An 18,929-nucleotide genomic window follows, 5' to 3' on the forward strand; every position below is an offset into this window, starting at 1 on the left:
GTTGCAGCAATTGTGTTTTGCAGGCCGGTGGGATCATCTTACATCCACTATGCTGAGTCTTCTATGAAGAACGGCTTTGGCCTGAAATACCTGCACAGGTTTTTCAACATTCCCTTCCTGCAGCTTCAGGTCATCCTTTCCTCTTTATTTGCTGCTTAGCAGGAAATGAAACCAGAACGTGTAAAAACTTTGAGCTGGAAGACAAGTTCAACTACTTGCACCATATTTCGTCGTGCGATTTGCTGCTTTCAAAACATGTAATTATGTCAGCAAAATATCTCACAACTTGCCATGTTTGTGTTTTTAATTCTTCGGTCCTCCTTTGTGTTCTTCTACGTTTGTTTACCTGCACACCCAAGTCTACATAAAACTACTCGCGGGTGAATGAAACTGAATCGTAAATTCAAGCTTTATTTGCTTAATTAAAATTTTCTTCATATTTCATTTCATTAATACATGTAAACTAAGAGAAATTATACATTTTTGCTTTTGTTTAAAAAAATTTATTATGGAAAAACACCTAATCTGTTGATGATACGCAGATTCTGTTGCTACTTTCCTGAGTCATTTCTTGCCAGAAGCTATCCAAGTAACCACTGTATATAAACTTGCACTTGTGTGTACCAGGATGAAAACTTCCCGCGTACAGGATACAGTTTTAAATATGAAGTTGTGGTGCATGCCTCGGCTCAGTCATTCAAGTGATGTTTGTATGCAGAGAGAAACCCTCCTGAGGCAGCTGGAGACGAACCAGTTGGACATAGACGCTACCCTGGAAGAGCTAACAGTACAGCAGGAGACAGAAGATCAAAACTATGAGATGTAGTTTATCATCTTTTCCTCAATCTCATCTCGTTGATGTTGTTGCTGAAGGTAGCTTTGTGATCTATCTTCTGATTTCCATAGATTCCTGGAGCACTTAGAGTGCCGAAGTAAGGGCTATGGCTCACCTGGTCCAGCCAACGGTCAGAGTCCCTCCTCAGGGTCCCAGTCCCCCATCGTCCCTCCCAGCGGGGCCTCCACAGGAAGCTCCAGCCCGAGCACACCTCAGCCACCTGTGCCCTCCCAGCCGCCCCCGCAGTCACCTTCCGTGTCGGCTCCCTCAGCTTCGGTTCTCGCCGCAGCCATCGGTAGAGCTGCCTCGCCGTCAGCTGATTTCAAGTCAGCCGCTCAGTCACCGGAGCACCTTCAGTCCGCTGCCGCACTGGCATCAGCCCCCCAGAAACGCGGCTTCATGTCCCGATGGTTTGGCTTGTCTCCTGCCCCCGAGTCTTCTGCTAGTGCATCGGGTATGATGGATGGAAATATTTTGTAAATATTTTTGGAAGTTTGCTTGACACAACACAGGGCATTTCCAGTCAACTGTTTATTCTTATTTAGGGGAGCAAAAGTTATTTTTCACCTCTGCTTGAGTGAAAATCTTTGGCTGCGTATTAAATAGCACTGAGTAGAAACCCGCTTTCTGTGAGTAGTTGAGATGGCCTTAAAAATATCTATTTTCAACACACGACTGGCTCCTCAAAAGTGAGTTATGTAATTATTAGATTGGCTTCAGCTCCAGAACCATCCCCTTCTCTTTTCAATATGCTCCACGTAATTATTAAACACGTTTAAAGTCTACAATGTATAGCTTGTATAGGATGATCCATGACCAAAGGGAATGGGCGTCACAGTGTAGATATTATATATACAAATGTGCAAAAATTGTTGGCTTTGTAACAGTGGTACATGTATGGTACATTTTATGGGTCTTATCATGTACAGTATCCCTCGCCACTTTGAGTTTTGCGGCTTCACTATCATGATTTTTTCCAAATTATTAATTAATCTGGCTGATTTGTGGTTGAATACAGCCTATTAATAAAACAATATGCTAATTTAAAAAATTTTTTTACATATTTTCAAGCAGACAAATGAAGTAAAATAGGCTTTCAAAGACGATGATATGATATGTAATATATGTAATATGTAATATGATATGTAATATTCTACGCTGGTCACTAAGGATCATTAATGTTATTGTAGTGTCTGGTGAGACACACAAGCAACAGACTTGATTGCTGGAACAAAAGGAACAATAATGCCTGCAGCTGTAACCCACGCCAAGCTAAATCTCTACTCCGAACCCCTGACGTCACTTCTTGTCCACCACCCACTCAGCTCCCCTAGCACTGGAACACAAGAGCATGAGTCTTAATTATGTCTTGTTATGTAAAGTCTGCAAATTTATTACACAAGTATATCCTCATTAGCATGAAGACATGGTCAAATACATCAATCAATTCATTCAATCAACTTTATAGTATGGTAGCCTGCAAATATACAGTATGATTAATACATTCCTTCAATGTACACGTAATCCTAAACTAAAAGTGGATGGCACTAACAGAAGATGTTTTAATATGCCATTACTGGAACACATTTTTCATAGTAGTTATGAAAGTCATCATGACCAGGTTTAGTCAATAGAGAAGAGTCACAAGGTGTTAGCCTGAGCTGTAATTCCTGCCAAATTCAAGATTTCAAATAGTCCCAGAACTGGCTGGTATTAGAATGTCATGTGAAGTCGCTGTTGTGCTGCCTTTTTGTCTCGCAACGCAGCTGAACCGCAGTGACTTTTTTTTTCCTCTCACATTGGCAGTTACTGTAATTATGTAGTAGACGGCATTAACTCGCTGCAATGTCCTTAGATGACCCGCCTGCTCCAGCGTGTCCCGCTGTCGTGCAAAGTGTGGACGACTTTGTGCCAGAGGAGAGACTGGACAAAAGTTTCCTGGAGGATAATTTGCCGTCAAAGACAAAGATGTCTCAGCCAGTCACAGCATTGGACAGCGACAGGTATGTGGAGGAAGGGTGGGGGGTCTAGTAAGTGAATGTTATTGTCATTTGCGTATTTGTAATATACAGAAAAAAATGAATATTTACTCGTCAGCGGTAAGAGGCCGACAGGCGCAGTGTGTTTTTACTGTCCGTCGCTTTCATAGGAGCAGATCCTTTTACATGGTCAAGGATGCCATCTTTATCCTTAATGATAGAGTTAACTGGCTAAGACCAAAAGTGCAGCCAACATTGGTGGACATTCCTCCTCTCTTAGAGCTTCTGATGATGTCTGTTTTCACTTCCATGGTGATGGCTTTTCCTTTTTCTCAGCGCACTTTTACCAGAAGATCCTGCCTTACGCTTGGTAGACATAATGAAGTGCAAAACCTCAATAAGCGATGTCATTCACTCCACGGCACGCGTGATCTTGGCGCCACTGCACGCTTGTTTGCAGCTCATATTAGTCCAGTGTTCACGAACCAAAATGAAATAATTAATTTATGGGGATGCGTATGTAACCACGAAATGGGGAAAGTCAGAACGACTTAACCCGAAGACCACCTGTAGTCGCTTTTTAAAAAATAGTCTCGAGAGTGGTCTGATTGCTCACTAAATAAAGCGGCAATGTTGCTAAGGTGGCAGCACTGATCCCGGTTCCGTTTTCTTATTCTCTGGAAGACCAGGTACATATGAGGTGTGTTAAAAAGCAGAGTTAAGATGCCATCTACTGTACGCCGTTGGAACAACAAGCTTCACAGACAGTCCCATTACAATGTGTTTTTGAGCAAGGGCGAACAAGTAGTGCCAAATATTTATGGCTGGCCGCCACAAATAAATTAATATGTGGGAAACACTTTACAGTAACCCCTCGCCACTTCACGTGAATTTTGCGACTTCACGCTATCGTGGTTTTTCATATACAGTCAAACCTGTCTTAGTGGCCACCTTTATAGAACGGCCACCTGCCTATAACAGCCACTGAAAAATTCCCTGCAGAAAATTTACATGTTATAGACCCTGTGTATAGCAGTCACCTGTCCAACGCGGCCAGCGGCCACCTATTTTGTCTCCCTTGGTCAATATCTGACTGCATATAGCGGCCAAATTACCAACCCAAGTAGAAGCTTCATGCACGAAAAAGTTTCGTTTTTCAATCAATGAAGCCGTCGTGTGTAGACTTTAATTACTGAGTCCTAGCTCAGTCACAATCATTCACAAGATCCACACAAACTGTCAGTTGTTCCACATAAAAAAGCCGTCTTCTTTTGAGCTTGCTATTTCCTGGTCAAACATGTAACTTTAAGAGCATTTGCACAAAAACATTACCGCAAATTAGGCTGGGAACAGGACGTGCTCCCAGCGACGCTACAATAAAAAAAAAACATACACTAGCATGCATGCGGCAGCGGGAGCAAAACTGTGTTCGGTTGTACTTAATTGAAGTATTTTAGAATGTACTCACGTTATTTTTGATCAATCCTCATCCACAAATCCATCAAAGTCCTCATCTTCTGTATTCGACACAAACAAAGCCGTCTTCTTTTCCGTTCGCTACTAGTCTGTTAACTTGTCAGTGTTATTCAGCTCCGAAGCAAAGAAGGAAACTTCTCCTGTTGCTTCTGCCAACTTTATTTATTGAACGCGGCCACCAGACAGCAGCTCAGAACACACACACATCTCTCAGCATCGTCTCTCCTTCCTGCTTGCCCACAAGGCAAAGGTTAAACAAGCCCCACTACATAGCTGTCCAGCCAATGCCTGTAACAAGTGACACCGTTTATTTCCTGGTGTGAGACAATGTGCACAATGTGTGTCAATACTGTAATGCCGCTTGTTGTGGGGAAGGAGAGACTCACGTCGCCGATGCACTTTAATGGCTTTATTAACAGCGGAGAACACTGCAGGACTTTACATCCACGCCAACATAAACACACTTCCCAACTCTCTCGAAACTCACTGCTAGCACTGAGCCTAGCTTTCCTGCTCGGGACGCCCACCGTCACTTCCCGTCACTTCCTGATGAACTAAAGCTGTAATGACACTCTGCCGTATAAAAAGTAAAATATAAAAAACAAGCGTAAGACATTGGATATATTTTATCAGTTATTATTAAGCCTCTAGCTTCCTTTTAGTAAGTAAAAACCTTGGCTATGATTGCACTACATTGTCATGTAGACCTACAAAGTACACTTGGAAGAACAAGAGGTGAATAAATGTATTGCAACTGATGTGAAACTGATGAGGGGTAGGATTAAATAAGCTTTGCTTCTTCCTACTCCTTTTTGGACATGCAAAATTGTGAATTGTACTATGTGATGTGCTACTGTTTGACTCATGCATGTTCAGGATTAAAACCCTGAACCATGATAATAACAAGCCTAGTAGTGCTGTACAACTTTTATCCGCAGTCCGCAGTGCCCTCCACTGGTCAACATTATTTCCCCCCCCCCCCCCCCCCCCCCTTTTTTTTCTTTTTTTTCCTCTACTGGTCAACATTCAAACTAGACGCCGACCTGTCTATAGAGGCCACCTGTCTATAGCGGCCACTTTTGCAGACTCCCTCTAGTGGCCGCTATAGACAAGTTTGACTGTATTAATTTCATATATTAACATACATTAATAAATCATGTTGTTTTGTGGTTGTATACGGCCTACTAAAATTAAGTACTAAATTAAGCATTTCAAGTATAAAAATGGCGAAATTAACTAAAATACAAACACAAGGCAGAAGACACATTCTAATTAGTAGTATTCTAGTAGTAGTATTCTACATTAGTCACTAGGTGTCAGTAATGTTACTGTAATGTTCGGTGAGACAAGCAACAACAGTTATTTATTGCAGGTTTAAATGATCTCACAACAGGCACAATAACAAGGGACTGTTGCGACCATAACCCGCATCAAGCTAAAACTCTTGTCACTTCCTGTCTTCCACACATCGGTCCGCCCGTGTTTACATAAGTATGTAAAGTAACCTTTGCACAACACTTTGTCGATACATCGATGGCAGCAATCATATGATACTTATTAGCATCTTCAATAGGTACACCAGCAAAACTTAATAAGATCAGATTTGATTAAAATGCCCAAACACAATACATAAATGCATTTGTCATGTTCCTTTTTTTTTTTGTCCTAGTGACGGTGAAGACAGAGGAAACCCCATGGTGTCTGGTTTCCAGGATGAGCTGGATCCTGATGACGCAGAGCCCAGTCTTCCACAAGCTAAGACTCTGTCCCACAGCAAAGACGTCACTCTGTCCAGTGACGAGGAGGAGCAAGCACCAGCTGCACCAACTGTGAAGAAGGACCAGGACCTTGACAGTGAACCTGAACTGAAAGCGTGAGTCTTGACACATCACCAGAAAGCGTCTAAATGTATCTTGTAATGTCACAGTTTGCCCTGAAAAAAATCAAGATACTGTATGTTTGTCATAGAGCCAAAACTGAACACTATTTAGCTACTTATACATTAAAAAATAATACTTACTGAAGTGTATCACATTCAGTACAACAGCAATTCTAAACAGTTCTTCACATCTAAAAAAAGGCCTGCACTGTACGTTAGATCCCCGCTATTTGCAGGGATTACATCTTGAGACTACCCGCGAATAATGAAAATCTCAAGTAATCAAAATACAGACCTAAACAAGATGCATTCATTTAAAACTTTGAATACGCTCGTATGCTTCACCGCTCCCCAGATATGCTTTTTGTTGCATTTTGCTGGTTAGGGTTGCTGGTTGGCCAATCGCTCAGTTACACAGTGCGCTTGAATGACTCACCAGTGCACGGAGCCCAGTGCTTCTTTGATCCTGATCCAACATAGAGGAAGTTTGACAATTATGTTGCACATTAAGAGTGTTTAATATTGATGATTTCATTTATTATATTATTTATTCCATTTGATGCCAATTGAGACCTGGCGCCTCACTTATAAAACTGTGCGTGGAAATCTGACTAAAAGTCTACGTACGCCAGAAACCCAAAATATATGTACAGACAAAAATATTCAGACCTACACATTCATGCAATTTATGCTTCACCTGCTGTCCAAATGTGCGTACGCAACTCCACCCGACGTCACGGCGCCTCCACACCTTCACTTAGCAATAAATCGTCAATGCTAAGTGGCTCATGAATGCGGCGTCCATATTTAATGACCCTTGAGTGCATTTTGCTCGGTTGTTCTGAATCATGGCTGCTGAGAAGCCGAAGACAAAGAAGCGGAACTTCACTAAAACTGAGGTGAAAATCTTAGTTGGAGCGCTGGAGGCCTGCAAAAACATAATATATGGAAGACACAGCAGTGGCATTACGGACAAGAGGAAGATGAGCAAGTGGCAGTAAGTAGCGTTCGCTGTTAATAGCATCAGTGGAACAGAGTGCAGGAAGAAAAAGTCGTCGGATATCAAGGCACACATTTCCATTTGTAGTGATCATGTTTCTACATTTTTCCTAATTGATACACCATTTTAGACAAATATAAGCTTAGCAAAATGTGTTTAATTTAAAAGTGGACGCAATGACTCAAAACAGGGATGAAGTTATGTCGAAAATTAATTGCTGTAATTCCAGACGGATAGTTTAAAAATATTTAACTTAATGATGACATTAACACCATCAAAATATTAGGTATATTATAATTATTTTATGAGGAACTAATGTTGTGTGTTATTTCAAAGCACAACAAAAGAAAACCCCATCATTTGTGGAAAAGGAAAGAGTAAGTTTATGCACACGACCCTGACACTAGCCACACAATTAATGGCCTTGGTAAATAAATGTTGCTATTGATGACACACTTGACATATGCAACAAAAAACAGTCTTATTTTTTTGATAAACAAAGAAAAGTGAGAAACGGAGCACTAAGGACATATTAGCTCTGTGTCTTGTAAACTTAAACCCTAGAATGATTTAATTGACAACCTGATGTTTGTTATAATTAATATTAATCAAACACACAATACTATTATTATTATAATAGTGACGAAGTATTCAAGCACTGCGTTGTGTTTTTCATTTATCTTTTAGTCGGGATATGATACACTCGCGCGTAATGGTGTTTATGATAAATGACAAATGATACCAATCAGTATCATGTCAAATAACAACACTTTCCACAGATGTTTTGAGTCAATAACGGCGTTATGTTTTCATGCAATGATGGATAATTCTTTCCTTGCTTACATTGCATGTTTATTTCTAACATATGATTTCACCTCACCATTTAAAATATGCATGGCCTTTTTGCCGTGTCTCCAAAAAAAGTGTGTACGCCAACTACAAAGGTGGCGTAGCAGTACGCACATTCTCACGTCAAGTACCATACTTTTCGGCCTCATTTTGTGCGTACGCAAGCTTGATAAGTAAGGCCCCTGGTCTTCTTACATGGTACTGTGACCAATTAGTGTTTTTTCTGAGCTACAGGATGAGTCGGTAATTTGTTTCCTTACTGGATGCAATGACTAGTATGTATAAGTAGTATGCACTTACTTAAAAATACTTGTTTATAAAATTTCTTCAAGTGTAGCAGGTCTGAAAATGTCTATTTTTCAAACAAATAACTATGGACAATGTATGGACAGCGCTACTGCATTGAGGCGCCTTGTAGACTGACTACTCCCCCTTCAAACTTTCCTGCTAGCTTGATGTTGATGTTTTGGTTTTGGATCAACATTTGCAATAAAAGTGACTTTTAACTAGATGACGTGTTAAACTCATGCCATGGAGGGCCGAGACACTGCAGGTTTTCTCTTCAAACAGTTTCTACAGCAGGTGATTTAATTGATGATGTCTCGGTCCTCCATGGCACGAGTTTGACATCCCTGAACTAGATGAAGCAATTTCAGTAGAAATTGCATGGTAATGCTGGAGCTGAACTGAAATGTAGCATGAATGTTGAAATCTACTTGGTAGCTGAGGATCGAACCAGCAACCATCAGCTTGGGAGAAGACCTGGGCCATTCCACTGTGCACAGAATAAGCAGAATGTTTCAGTACATGTAATGTTAAATGTAAAATGAGTTAAATGGAAAATGGGGCGACATTGACATTGTCCATTCATATTATCCATCCATTTTCTATACCGCTTCTTCCTCATTAGGGTCGCGGGGGCATGCTGGAGCCTATCCCAGCTGACTTTGGGCGACAGGCGGGGTACACCCTGGACTGGTCGCCAGCCAATCACAGGGCACATATAGACAAACAACAATTCACACTCACATTCATACCTATGGGCAATTTAGAGTTGCCAATTAACCTCACCTGCATGTTTTTTTGGAATGTGGGAGGAAGCCGGAGTACCCGGAGAAAACCCACGCACACACGGGGAGAACATGCAAACTCCACACAGAAATGCCCAGGGGAGAATCGAACCCAGGTCTTCCCGATCTCCAAGCTGTTACTGTGTTGGCCAACGTGCTAACCACTAGACCACTGTGCGGCCCCCATTCATATTAATCACAGAAAAAACTGAAAATGTGGGAATTTTTAGAACAGTCATGATCGATAGCCTATATACCCTGAATGAGCTGGAATGGTTTGAAATATGTGGGAGTAAAAAAACGGCAGAGTTTGAAATGTTGTAACGTTAAAATGTAAGAATGATTGTTGAATTGTCTAAATATGTTGAACCGTCTGAGGATCGAACCAGCTACCACTATGTCGGGAGACAGCCAGTCTACCACCTGAGCCACATCACCTTGTAGAATAAGTGGAGTCTGTAAAATATAAAATTATTTGTCAACAGTAGGAGCACCATTTAATTTGTCCTATCATTTTTGGCAGACTAAAAACAGCAGTGTTTGAAATGTTGGAAAGTAAAAATTGCAAACTGAATGTTGAAATGTGTAAATAAATTGAAAGACTACAGTGGGATTGAGGATCGCACCAGCAACCATTGGTTTCGGGAGCAACCACTCTCTCTCCTGAGCCATGTCACCGTTTAGAATACGCAGCATGTTGCAGTCATGGAAAATGTAAAATTATTTCCCACTTGTCGGGGGCACCAATTAAATTGATTTTTTAATTTACAGTGGGGAAAATCGTCACGGAAAATATGAAATTACAATAAATGTGGGAAATTTTTTTAAAATTCCTTCTAGATAGCCAACCTGCCCTGAAAGAGCTGAACATTTTGAGGGTGGATTGGTTTGAATCGGTTGACAATGAGGGAGGAGTGGACAAAAAAAATGAGGCGTAAAAAGTAGAGGAATAAATAGATGAACAATGGTGTACAAATGTATATGTGTAAATACATCTCAACATTCACACATTATTCACAATTATTGTACTTAATTGATTAGATTCAGCTCCACTAACCCTTTCCTTCTCTCTTTAATTGCCATTTGTCCACTTGCAACGAAGGAAGCTAAGAAGCTAGATGCATATAAGCACAATCCAAGTTTAAGCCCTATAATATGCCTGGTACGCTTATTAAACAGTATAAAAGTGTAGGTACTCACCACAAAGGAATGATAATGTACAATGACATAGAGAACAGATGGAATCAGCTGTTGGGGGGTATACTTACAGATCATCAAATCCTTATTTCATATAGCAAACAAATATTTTTGAAATAACTAACCCGATTTGTGTGTTATTTCTAGGTACTTGTGAAGAATAAGTTGTGATGAAATAAGTAAATATTATACAGTGTATTTCCTTCCATATCACTATTGCAGCCACATAAGAAAACCAAAAGGACCTAAAGCTTCAGAGCCCAGAGACCAGACTTCAGCACCCATCTTCCTGACTTTAACTCCAGCAGCGGAGCAGCCGAAGCAGCAAAGCAAAAAGAAGGGAATGCCACCCATGGCTGAGGACTCTGACACCGACGCTGACACCCCCATGGCCCAACAGATGCTCTCTTTTGTAATGGATGACCCCGACTTTGAGTCAGAAGCGTTCGACACACCAAAAATAGAAAAGGTGAAGTAGAACCTGCAGAACTGAGCTTAGTGGAAAACTCGGAGAACATGTGCAGACGGAATGAAATTCTGCATCTTTGTAACTCTAATCCTGCTGTGATCCTCAGAGTACATTCCCAGTCAGACATGAACTTCTGTCTGACCTCTCAGACGACGACATACAGTCAGCAAAGGCGTCAGAACCAGCAAAACCCACTGTGATCTTGTTCAAACACCAGGATGATACCGACCTTTTTGGCCTCGGCATTCAAGAAGATCCCCCGGCAACCAAAGAGAGCAGTGATGAGCAAGAAGGCAAGATATTTTTCTATGTGTCGTAACTCTGGCAATGAAACATTGTCTTACTTTGTTTAGATTCTTCCGGAGTTTGATGGCTTATTTGTTAAATCTAATGTTTGGGATGTAACGGTACACCATCATCACGGTTGGGTACGTACCTTGCTTTTAAGGTCACGGTTTGCTCATTCAATCCAATCTTAGGTTTTTGGAACCAGATGCAGACGCAAGAGTTATGTATATGGTTCAAACAAGAGCTTATTAAAGAAATGTGAACACACTCCAAACTACAGCAAAAATAAGATGGTCGAGAACAAAGACTACAGACTACTGTGGAAGAAAGTTTAAAAAAAAGTTAAAGAAATAATCACTAAAAATGTCCAAAAGAGCTAAATACTTTGGTTTAAAGCTGCAAAGCCAACAATAGTTGGGAAACGGAGCAACAAGACAGTCGAGGAAGATGGAGAAACGGGTAAATGGTAACCCACCTGTAACAGAGTGTGAAAAAGACTAAAAGTACAAATGACTAAGAATAAACACTTCGCATGGAAGTTAATAACGAAAGAAAGAAAATTTCAGGGAGGGGTCAGAGTTTAGAAGCTGGACTGCTGTGGAAAAAAAGGATGCCCTCCTCCTTTGTGTCCTGCAGCGTGGACATCTTAACCTACGACCTGATGGGAGCCAATAGTAATTTATTGACGCTCCCTAGTATAAACAACCAGCGGTGACTGTGGCACTTCCCGTGTGAGCTCCCTGCACAATGACACAGCAGTCCAGGCACCTTGAGGGGGAACTACCGCTGTAGCTACGGAGCCCAATATCCAACGTCCAACGTGAAACTAATTTCGCCATGGTACACCGCGGACATGTCTGCATGGTAGTGTTGCGTTTTCTTCTTCTTGAGGGTGGCGGGAGTCGATTGGCAACCAGCTTTGAGGTGCATTACCACACCTACCATGTTGGAGTGTGGCCCAGAGTTAGGAACGTTATACAGCAACCAGATAGGCCCGATCTCGTGGCAGAAGCCGATATTATCTGATCTTCAAAATACAGCGGAACCCGATCCCTACTGCTTAGTGTTGAACGCTGATGAAAAGTTTGCAAACAGGAGCCTAGTGATTGAATTGGGAGTCTCCAGTTCTAAAGTAAGTAAGTATAAATCAGACTAACTGCAGATTTTGTCAACGTGCCTCGTTGCTCCGTCCCAGCCAGTAAACAAAGCTGCCTGCAATACAAAGCATAAATAGGAAATGCCAGCAGAAACAGGAAATACATCAGTAAACACGACTCACATGAGTTGTACAAATGGTCGAGAACAAAGTACAAACAGAGCAGAGCTGTAAAAAAAAAAAAAAAAAGTTAAAAACTAAAAAAAATCAGTAAAAGTGTCCAAAGGAGCAAAATAGGTTTAAAGCTGGATAGCAAATAACAGTTGGCAAACAAAGTGACAAGGCAGTCCAGGAAGATGCTGGGGAAAACAGGGAAAAACAAACAAAAGACTAAAACCCACCCGTAACGGAGTGTGAAAAAGGCACAAAATACAAAAGAAGAGGAATCAATACCTTTTGTCTGCCTGTTGTTGCTTTGTCCCCAGCCAATGGACAAAGCTGTCTGCAATACAAAGCATAAAGAGGACAAGCGGGCAGAAACAGGAAATACAACAACAAATGCTTCAATTAAAAAAAAAAATTAAAAAATACATTTGTCCGAAGTGACATTTCTCTGTCGACTAATCAATGAACTGTAGTGTGTTTAGTTCCACCCTTTACATACCAACCACAATAATATAGTACCGAAACAATAATGTGTGCAGTATTTATGGTACCTTTAACAACTTTCCATAAAACGAATGTGTTGATCGATACTACATTGCATGTCACACAGCTACTACATGCAGTTTTCCCCTTTTGATTTACAGCTTTGCAGATGAGCCAAATGGGATGTGATGCTCCTTTACAGTTACATTAGTTCCGTTCGCCCCCCTGATGTAACAATAAGGTCAAAACTAATGTGTTTTTGCTTCATTTTCAGATAAAGAAAGCAAGCACTCCACCAAAGAGAAGAAGAAAAAGAAGAAGAAAAGCAAAGAGGTGGTGTTGTCATGAGTCTTACGCAGTGCAACCCGTTTATGTGGACCGTCTTAAGTGGACCAACTCATCAAGTCCGGGTGCACCGTGTTGTCCGCTTAAGCCAACGACAACATACACTGTCACAACCTTGTAGAACATTATTTTCTTTGTGTATACAACATGTTCATACAGCCCACGGATTGAATAGTTCCAGTAAAACTCCCCTTCTCGCTCTAATTATTATTGTTCACCGGCGTCAATGGAAGGTAACAAACGAAATAGTCGACGAAAGCTGTGGTTGCCCACAGAGTTAAGCGGGGATGTCTAAAGTGCGGTGCAGAGACGTTTGCAGCCCGTGGGGTCATTTTGTGTTGGCTAGTGGCACATTAAACCAAAAAAAATTTGAAAAATAATTAAAGGAATGTACACAAAGATTTGTCAGTATCACATACATACAGTAATCCCTCACCACTTTGCGCTTCGAATTTCGCGGCTTTACTCTTTACTCGCAGTTTTACGTTGTTTCAAAAATCTATTTATTAATAAACTACCGGTATACTGTTTTGTGGTTGAATACGGCCTAGTATTTGCCACAAAATGTGCATATTTAAGCAACCTTACATACTTCTTGCCTAAATGAAGCATTTTCGAGCATGAAAATGGCTAAATTAAGTACAATACAAATATAACACATTCAGAAGATTAATTCAGAGAAGCTGTGATGATTTGCAGTATTCTACACTGGTCACTAGATGTCAATAATGTTACTGTAATGTTGGGTGAGACACACAAGCACCAGACTTGATTGCCGGAGCAGCGGCTTTTATTGCAGCTTTGAATGATCTCACAACAGGCACGATAATCCCTAACACGGGCTGCTGTTGCAGCCGTAACCCACCCCCAGGTAAAACTCAACTTTGAACCATTGAAATCACTTCCTGTTTGCACCACCAGAACACATTTACAACAACACACACAAGCACAAGTCTTATTTATGTATTAAATGGCCTATTTTTTCTTATTTTTTCTACTATATTGGGTAATAGGAGTGTCATGTGTTATTTGTGATAATGTAGAGGGCTCTAATAAAGTTGAAACCCGTATTTAGAAGGTTGTAAACAGGTTTTCTATGCTCAAACTACAAAAATATTGTGGTTGTAAATAAGGAATCCAACTATCACGGTTGGGTCTGGAACCAGTTAACCGAGATAAACAAGGGATTGCTGTGTGTGTGTGTGTGTGTGTGTGTGTGTGTGTGTGTGTGTGCATATATACAGTGGTGCCTTCGTTAGTGTCCATCTGTTCCAAAAGATCCGACTCAAACCAAAACAGACTCTAACCAAAGGACGTTTTCCCCCAGAACATAATGTAAATCCTATTCATCCGTTCCAGACACCCAAAAGTTTTAACACAAAACACATTTTATAGGCAATAATTATAGTTTTACATGCAAAAAATAATGAACAATAACAAATGAATGGACAACTGAACATCCCTTTTTACCTAATTTGGTAAAAAGGGAGGGGGAGGAGAGGAGTTTATGCTTGGGGGGCAAAGCCTTTTTTTTATGTTGTTACACTCATGTTGCACAAAAAAATCTGGTCTGTTAAAGGCTTTTTAACATGCACAGTTTTACATTCAAAAAACAAAGTCACGAACATGACATGAAATAGAGAAATGAACGTGTAACATCATTTTACCTGTAGTGACGCTCCACATTTGTCTGCACTTGCATACTCGCCATGCCCGGTGACGCTGTGTATGCTTGTTCTTTAAAAAAAAAAAAAAAATTTGAACCAGCCTCTGCTTGCTTTAAATTTGTCAACAGACTCACTCGTTACAGGCGTTCTCTGTGTTAGATCCATCAGCTTCGCCGCTGAAACAGGTTAGCTCACGCAAGCAACAACTTCTGAACACCTTCCATGGTTTGTGGTCTCTGTTTTGTTAAGCGTTACTCCTTCCACAACATTAGCTCACTTACTGCTGATGAGGCATTCCAGTACATCCTGCAGAGAGCGTCAACATGGACACCATCTTCAAAGTTTGCAGTGACTTCTTTGTTGAATTCAATGGTGGTATTCACTCTCTTTGGAATGTTGCTGTCATTTGCAACCTTCTTTGGACTCCAAGCGGCTTATTTAGAGTTTGTCGCACTCACTGAAAAAATGCACGGACAGCAGCCATCAAAGCGAGGGTCCATTGTTTTGGCCCATTCATTGCCTTACATGTAATGCATGTGCCGTACAAACTGCCGTAGCTGTTGGTGAGCTAAATCTCACAAGATTTCCTCTTCGGGCGCGATCCAAGATCGCTGCATAAACAAACCAAGCACAAATACAACCATTTGTTAAGCGCCCCATATTGCATGCTAACTAAGCAGGCGAACACATACCAAGTCAAAACTTTAGCAAAGATTTTGGATGTTAATCGAAAAATGTGCTAACTGGGGCGGACAATAACCGAGGTACCACTGTATATTTGTATATTTATTTATATACCTGTGTATATATATACAGTATATATAAACGGGTTGCACAGTGTTAAAAGGTAAAACATTTGCTTGTGTTTAAGTCACTTTAGCTAATGACAGCATTCCTTTTTCCTAGGAGGATGAAAAGAGCAAGAAACACAAACACAAGAAAAAGGACAAAGACGAGGCTGGAGACTGCAAAGAGAAAAAGAAGAAGAAAACAAGGAGCAAGAAAACAGACGTGGACGAGCTGGAAGACTTTCTTGGTGGAGGATCCAAATCCGCTACAAGAGATGATGGGGATTATGAAGAACTATAAAGTGCTGGGAAAGTGCGAAGAACAGCAAGGAGTGAGGAGATCACCACCGGGTGCATAAAGCAGTGTCTCCAAGCCATACACAATGCAATACAACAACCCCATGTCACATAGTTGCTCCTTCTGCTCCTCTTCCTCTAACTTCACTTGTGAGGTAACTTCCACTCTATTTGGTACCAAGCAGCAAAGAGGCAGGATGTGACTAGAGGCTGATTGTGGGTGTAGCTGCTTTCACATGACTGGACATGACTCGGTGAATAGTTGAAGTTGGGATGTCCAAAGTGCGGCCCAGGGGGCATTTTTGGCCCACAACTCCTTTTTTGTTGGCCCTGTGTCTATTGTACAAATAATATTGCGTTCAGATATTAGTATATACATGTGGTCCTTGGGTTACAAACGAGTTCCTATACTGTGATGTAAGGTGAGTCACTCACAGTGTAAGCAGACCTTCGGGCAAGGGGCGGGTTACACCCTGGACTGGTCGCCAGCCAATCGCACGGCACATGTAGACCATTCACACTCACATTCATACCTATGGGCAATTTAGAGTCGCCAATTAACCTAACATGCATGATTTTGGACACATGAAGGACAAACTGTATAAAATACAGTCATAAAATGATGAAATACAATAATGAAAGGAAAGACTCACAAAAAGTCCTTACTCTTATCTCGGTGGTTGTTTTGCAGGCCTTTCTACCTTCTTAAGATATTGTCCCAGTCTAGTCTGGAAAGATCAGCTCCTGTTCTCCTCCCAGATCTTCTTGTAATAGCGTACAGAATCTATGACCCCTGTAGTAGGAATGCTCCGATCAGGGTTTTATGCTGCCAATTGCGATACCGATCATCCAGGAGTGAAATCGGCCAATACCGATCACATGGATTAATTATAATTTTTTTATTTATGATGAGAGCTGTTGGCCAGGGGTGCTGTTTAAAGGGGAGAAGTCAGGACAATTCCCACATCCCTTGACTGCCAGGGGGCCCAAATAATACAGTAGGTAATTACTAATAAAATCAGTAATGAATTAATAAGGGGGCAGCGACTTGATTTTTTTTTTCATGGGACCCAGAATTCCTGGCTGCACTCCTGCTACTGGCTATATGATGAAAAAAGGAACCACAAAATCAATTTAGACAAAAACATTTTTGACTTACTTTTTCAAGCGACCAAATATCACTTGTAAAATTTGATTAGATGCCTACTTTAAAGAGACTTTGGATGTGAGAGTACATTGCTGGAGCTCCAGCAGGACTTCTAAGTAAGTGAGAAAGCACTCGGCGAACCAGTCTCTTCCACCACTGAGAAAGGCTGGTCATCTCGTCCAGTGAATTCAGTTATTTTTTGGGTTATTTTCTAAGCCTTCTGACTGTCACGCACATAGAGTGTTGTCCACATGGCTGCGTTAGCTGCTGTTTGACTGATGATCACATTGTGAGCCTCGAAAACACACCATACTCCAAGTGTGTTGGCAGTTAAGTTCCACACGACAGACATCATTGTTTTTGTTTTGGCACGCCCGGGCAGTGTGAAGCCGATCACGTTATTTTTCATGGAAATCAGCCGATCTGATCGGTGGCTGGAGCATCCCTGTAGCATTCATTAACATTCAGTCATCTTTATCCTTAATGATGATGGGACCAAAGGAGCGGCCAATATTGGTAGGCGTCTGCTCTCTGGGAGATTTTTATGATGTTTATTTTCACTTCTACGATAATAGCTTCACTTTTCTTTAGCGCACTGCCATTTCGTCAGTGTGGCTGTGCAGGCACACACTGCATTCTTGTGCTGCAACTGGCGTGTATTTTTTCACCGACGCACACTGTAACTAGTTCTCGCGTGAGTCTTGTGTTTACAGACTTAAAATTACATTTTTTGTGAACGATGGAATATCATTTTCCATTACAGTAACATTCTGCGTATTCTACTGTGTGACCTGGCTCAGGAGGTAGAGTGGTTGTTTCCCAAAGCCAATGGTTCAATCCTTAGCCTGCTGGAATCATTCAACTTATTTATGCATTTCAACATTCACTCTGGGTGTTTTTTTTAATTGTTTACATGGCATCTCACTTGTTATGATTCCCTTTTAGTGTGGTCCTAATAATCCTAGGTAATGTTTTGATGCATGCTGTCTTTACTGTTATTTTCAAATAATATGCCACAGGCCAATAAAAAAAAAATTGCCTCACGCTGCAAATGGGCCCCGGGCTGCGCTTTGGACACCCATGCTTGAAACCTTTTGGGAGATTAGCGCACAGAACACCATCTTCTGCCTCTTGCCATTGAGACAGTATATAAATATAAAGTTTTCCCATTTGTAATCATGCGGTTATTTATTGTTTGTGCTTGCTCAAATGATGTGATTGAACCTTACCTTACCCGAAACCTGACCTTAACCCATTTAAAAGAATGTATAAATGATACAAGTAAATGGATGATGAGCTTTATTCCAAAATGAAAAATACCGTGTGGAGGAAATGTTGCAGAATTTCCATAAAATTGTTACAGACTGGAAAAATAATATACAAAACACAAAAATAAAATGATTATTTCATTATTTTGTAGAAAGGACATGCACTTCAATGTTTTTGTTTGTTTCCAATGTGAATACATAATGTTGTGAAAAGAATCCAGTCATTTATTTTCCATCTTTATACTGTATGAGTTTGCCTATCTTTGGTTTGTCCAATAAATGCAAACTTATTTCTTCATGAGGTGCAATTCATTCGTCTTTTTTTTTTTTTTTACATCAAAACAAGGTATTTCACATTACAAAAATGCTACACTAATTCCATAATTCAAAACTGTAACTTGTGCAGGACATGTTGGCTATGCACTTTCATATTTTCATATTTTCATATTTCATAACATATTTCATAACATTTTTCTGTAAATCAACACTTTCAATTTGCAAAATCCCAGCATCTTCACATCATTCACACTGATGTGAGTCTTCATTGTGATGATTTTAAAACTCAGTAAAAACGTTAACGTTTGTGAACGTGTACTTTATTCAGTACAGACGTGGTATTGCTAACAGCTCA

At 40.7% G+C, this 18,929-nt stretch overlaps 1 protein-coding gene across 8 annotated transcripts in view; it reads left to right on the forward strand.

Annotated features, from left to right (window-relative positions):
• rabl6b (RAB, member RAS oncogene family-like 6b) overlaps positions 1–18,606 on the forward strand; it is a 31,272-nt gene extending 12,666 nt beyond the window's left edge. For all 8 annotated transcript variants that reach the window (XM_054772837.1, XM_054772841.1, XM_054772838.1 and 5 more), the window contains 9 exons: positions 24–129; positions 719–822; positions 907–1,289; positions 2,691–2,838; positions 5,960–6,163; positions 10,508–10,754; positions 10,861–11,047; positions 13,061–13,119; positions 15,705–18,606. In XM_054772837.1, coding sequence (XP_054628812.1) covers positions 24–129; positions 719–822; positions 907–1,289; positions 2,691–2,838; positions 5,960–6,163; positions 10,508–10,754; positions 10,861–11,047; positions 13,061–13,119; positions 15,705–15,887 — 1,621 coding nt within the window. In that variant the 3' untranslated portion in view covers positions 15,888–18,606. The remainder of the gene's footprint in view (positions 1–23; positions 130–718; positions 823–906; positions 1,290–2,690; positions 2,839–5,959; positions 6,164–10,507; positions 10,755–10,860; positions 11,048–13,060; positions 13,120–15,704) is intronic.
• Positions 18,607–18,929: the final 323 nt, after the last annotated feature.

The sequence above is a fragment of the Dunckerocampus dactyliophorus genome, chromosome 4, assembly GCF_027744805.1.
Source record: "Dunckerocampus dactyliophorus isolate RoL2022-P2 chromosome 4, RoL_Ddac_1.1, whole genome shotgun sequence".
In the NCBI taxonomy this organism is placed as follows: domain Eukaryota; kingdom Metazoa; phylum Chordata; class Actinopteri; order Syngnathiformes; family Syngnathidae; genus Dunckerocampus; species Dunckerocampus dactyliophorus.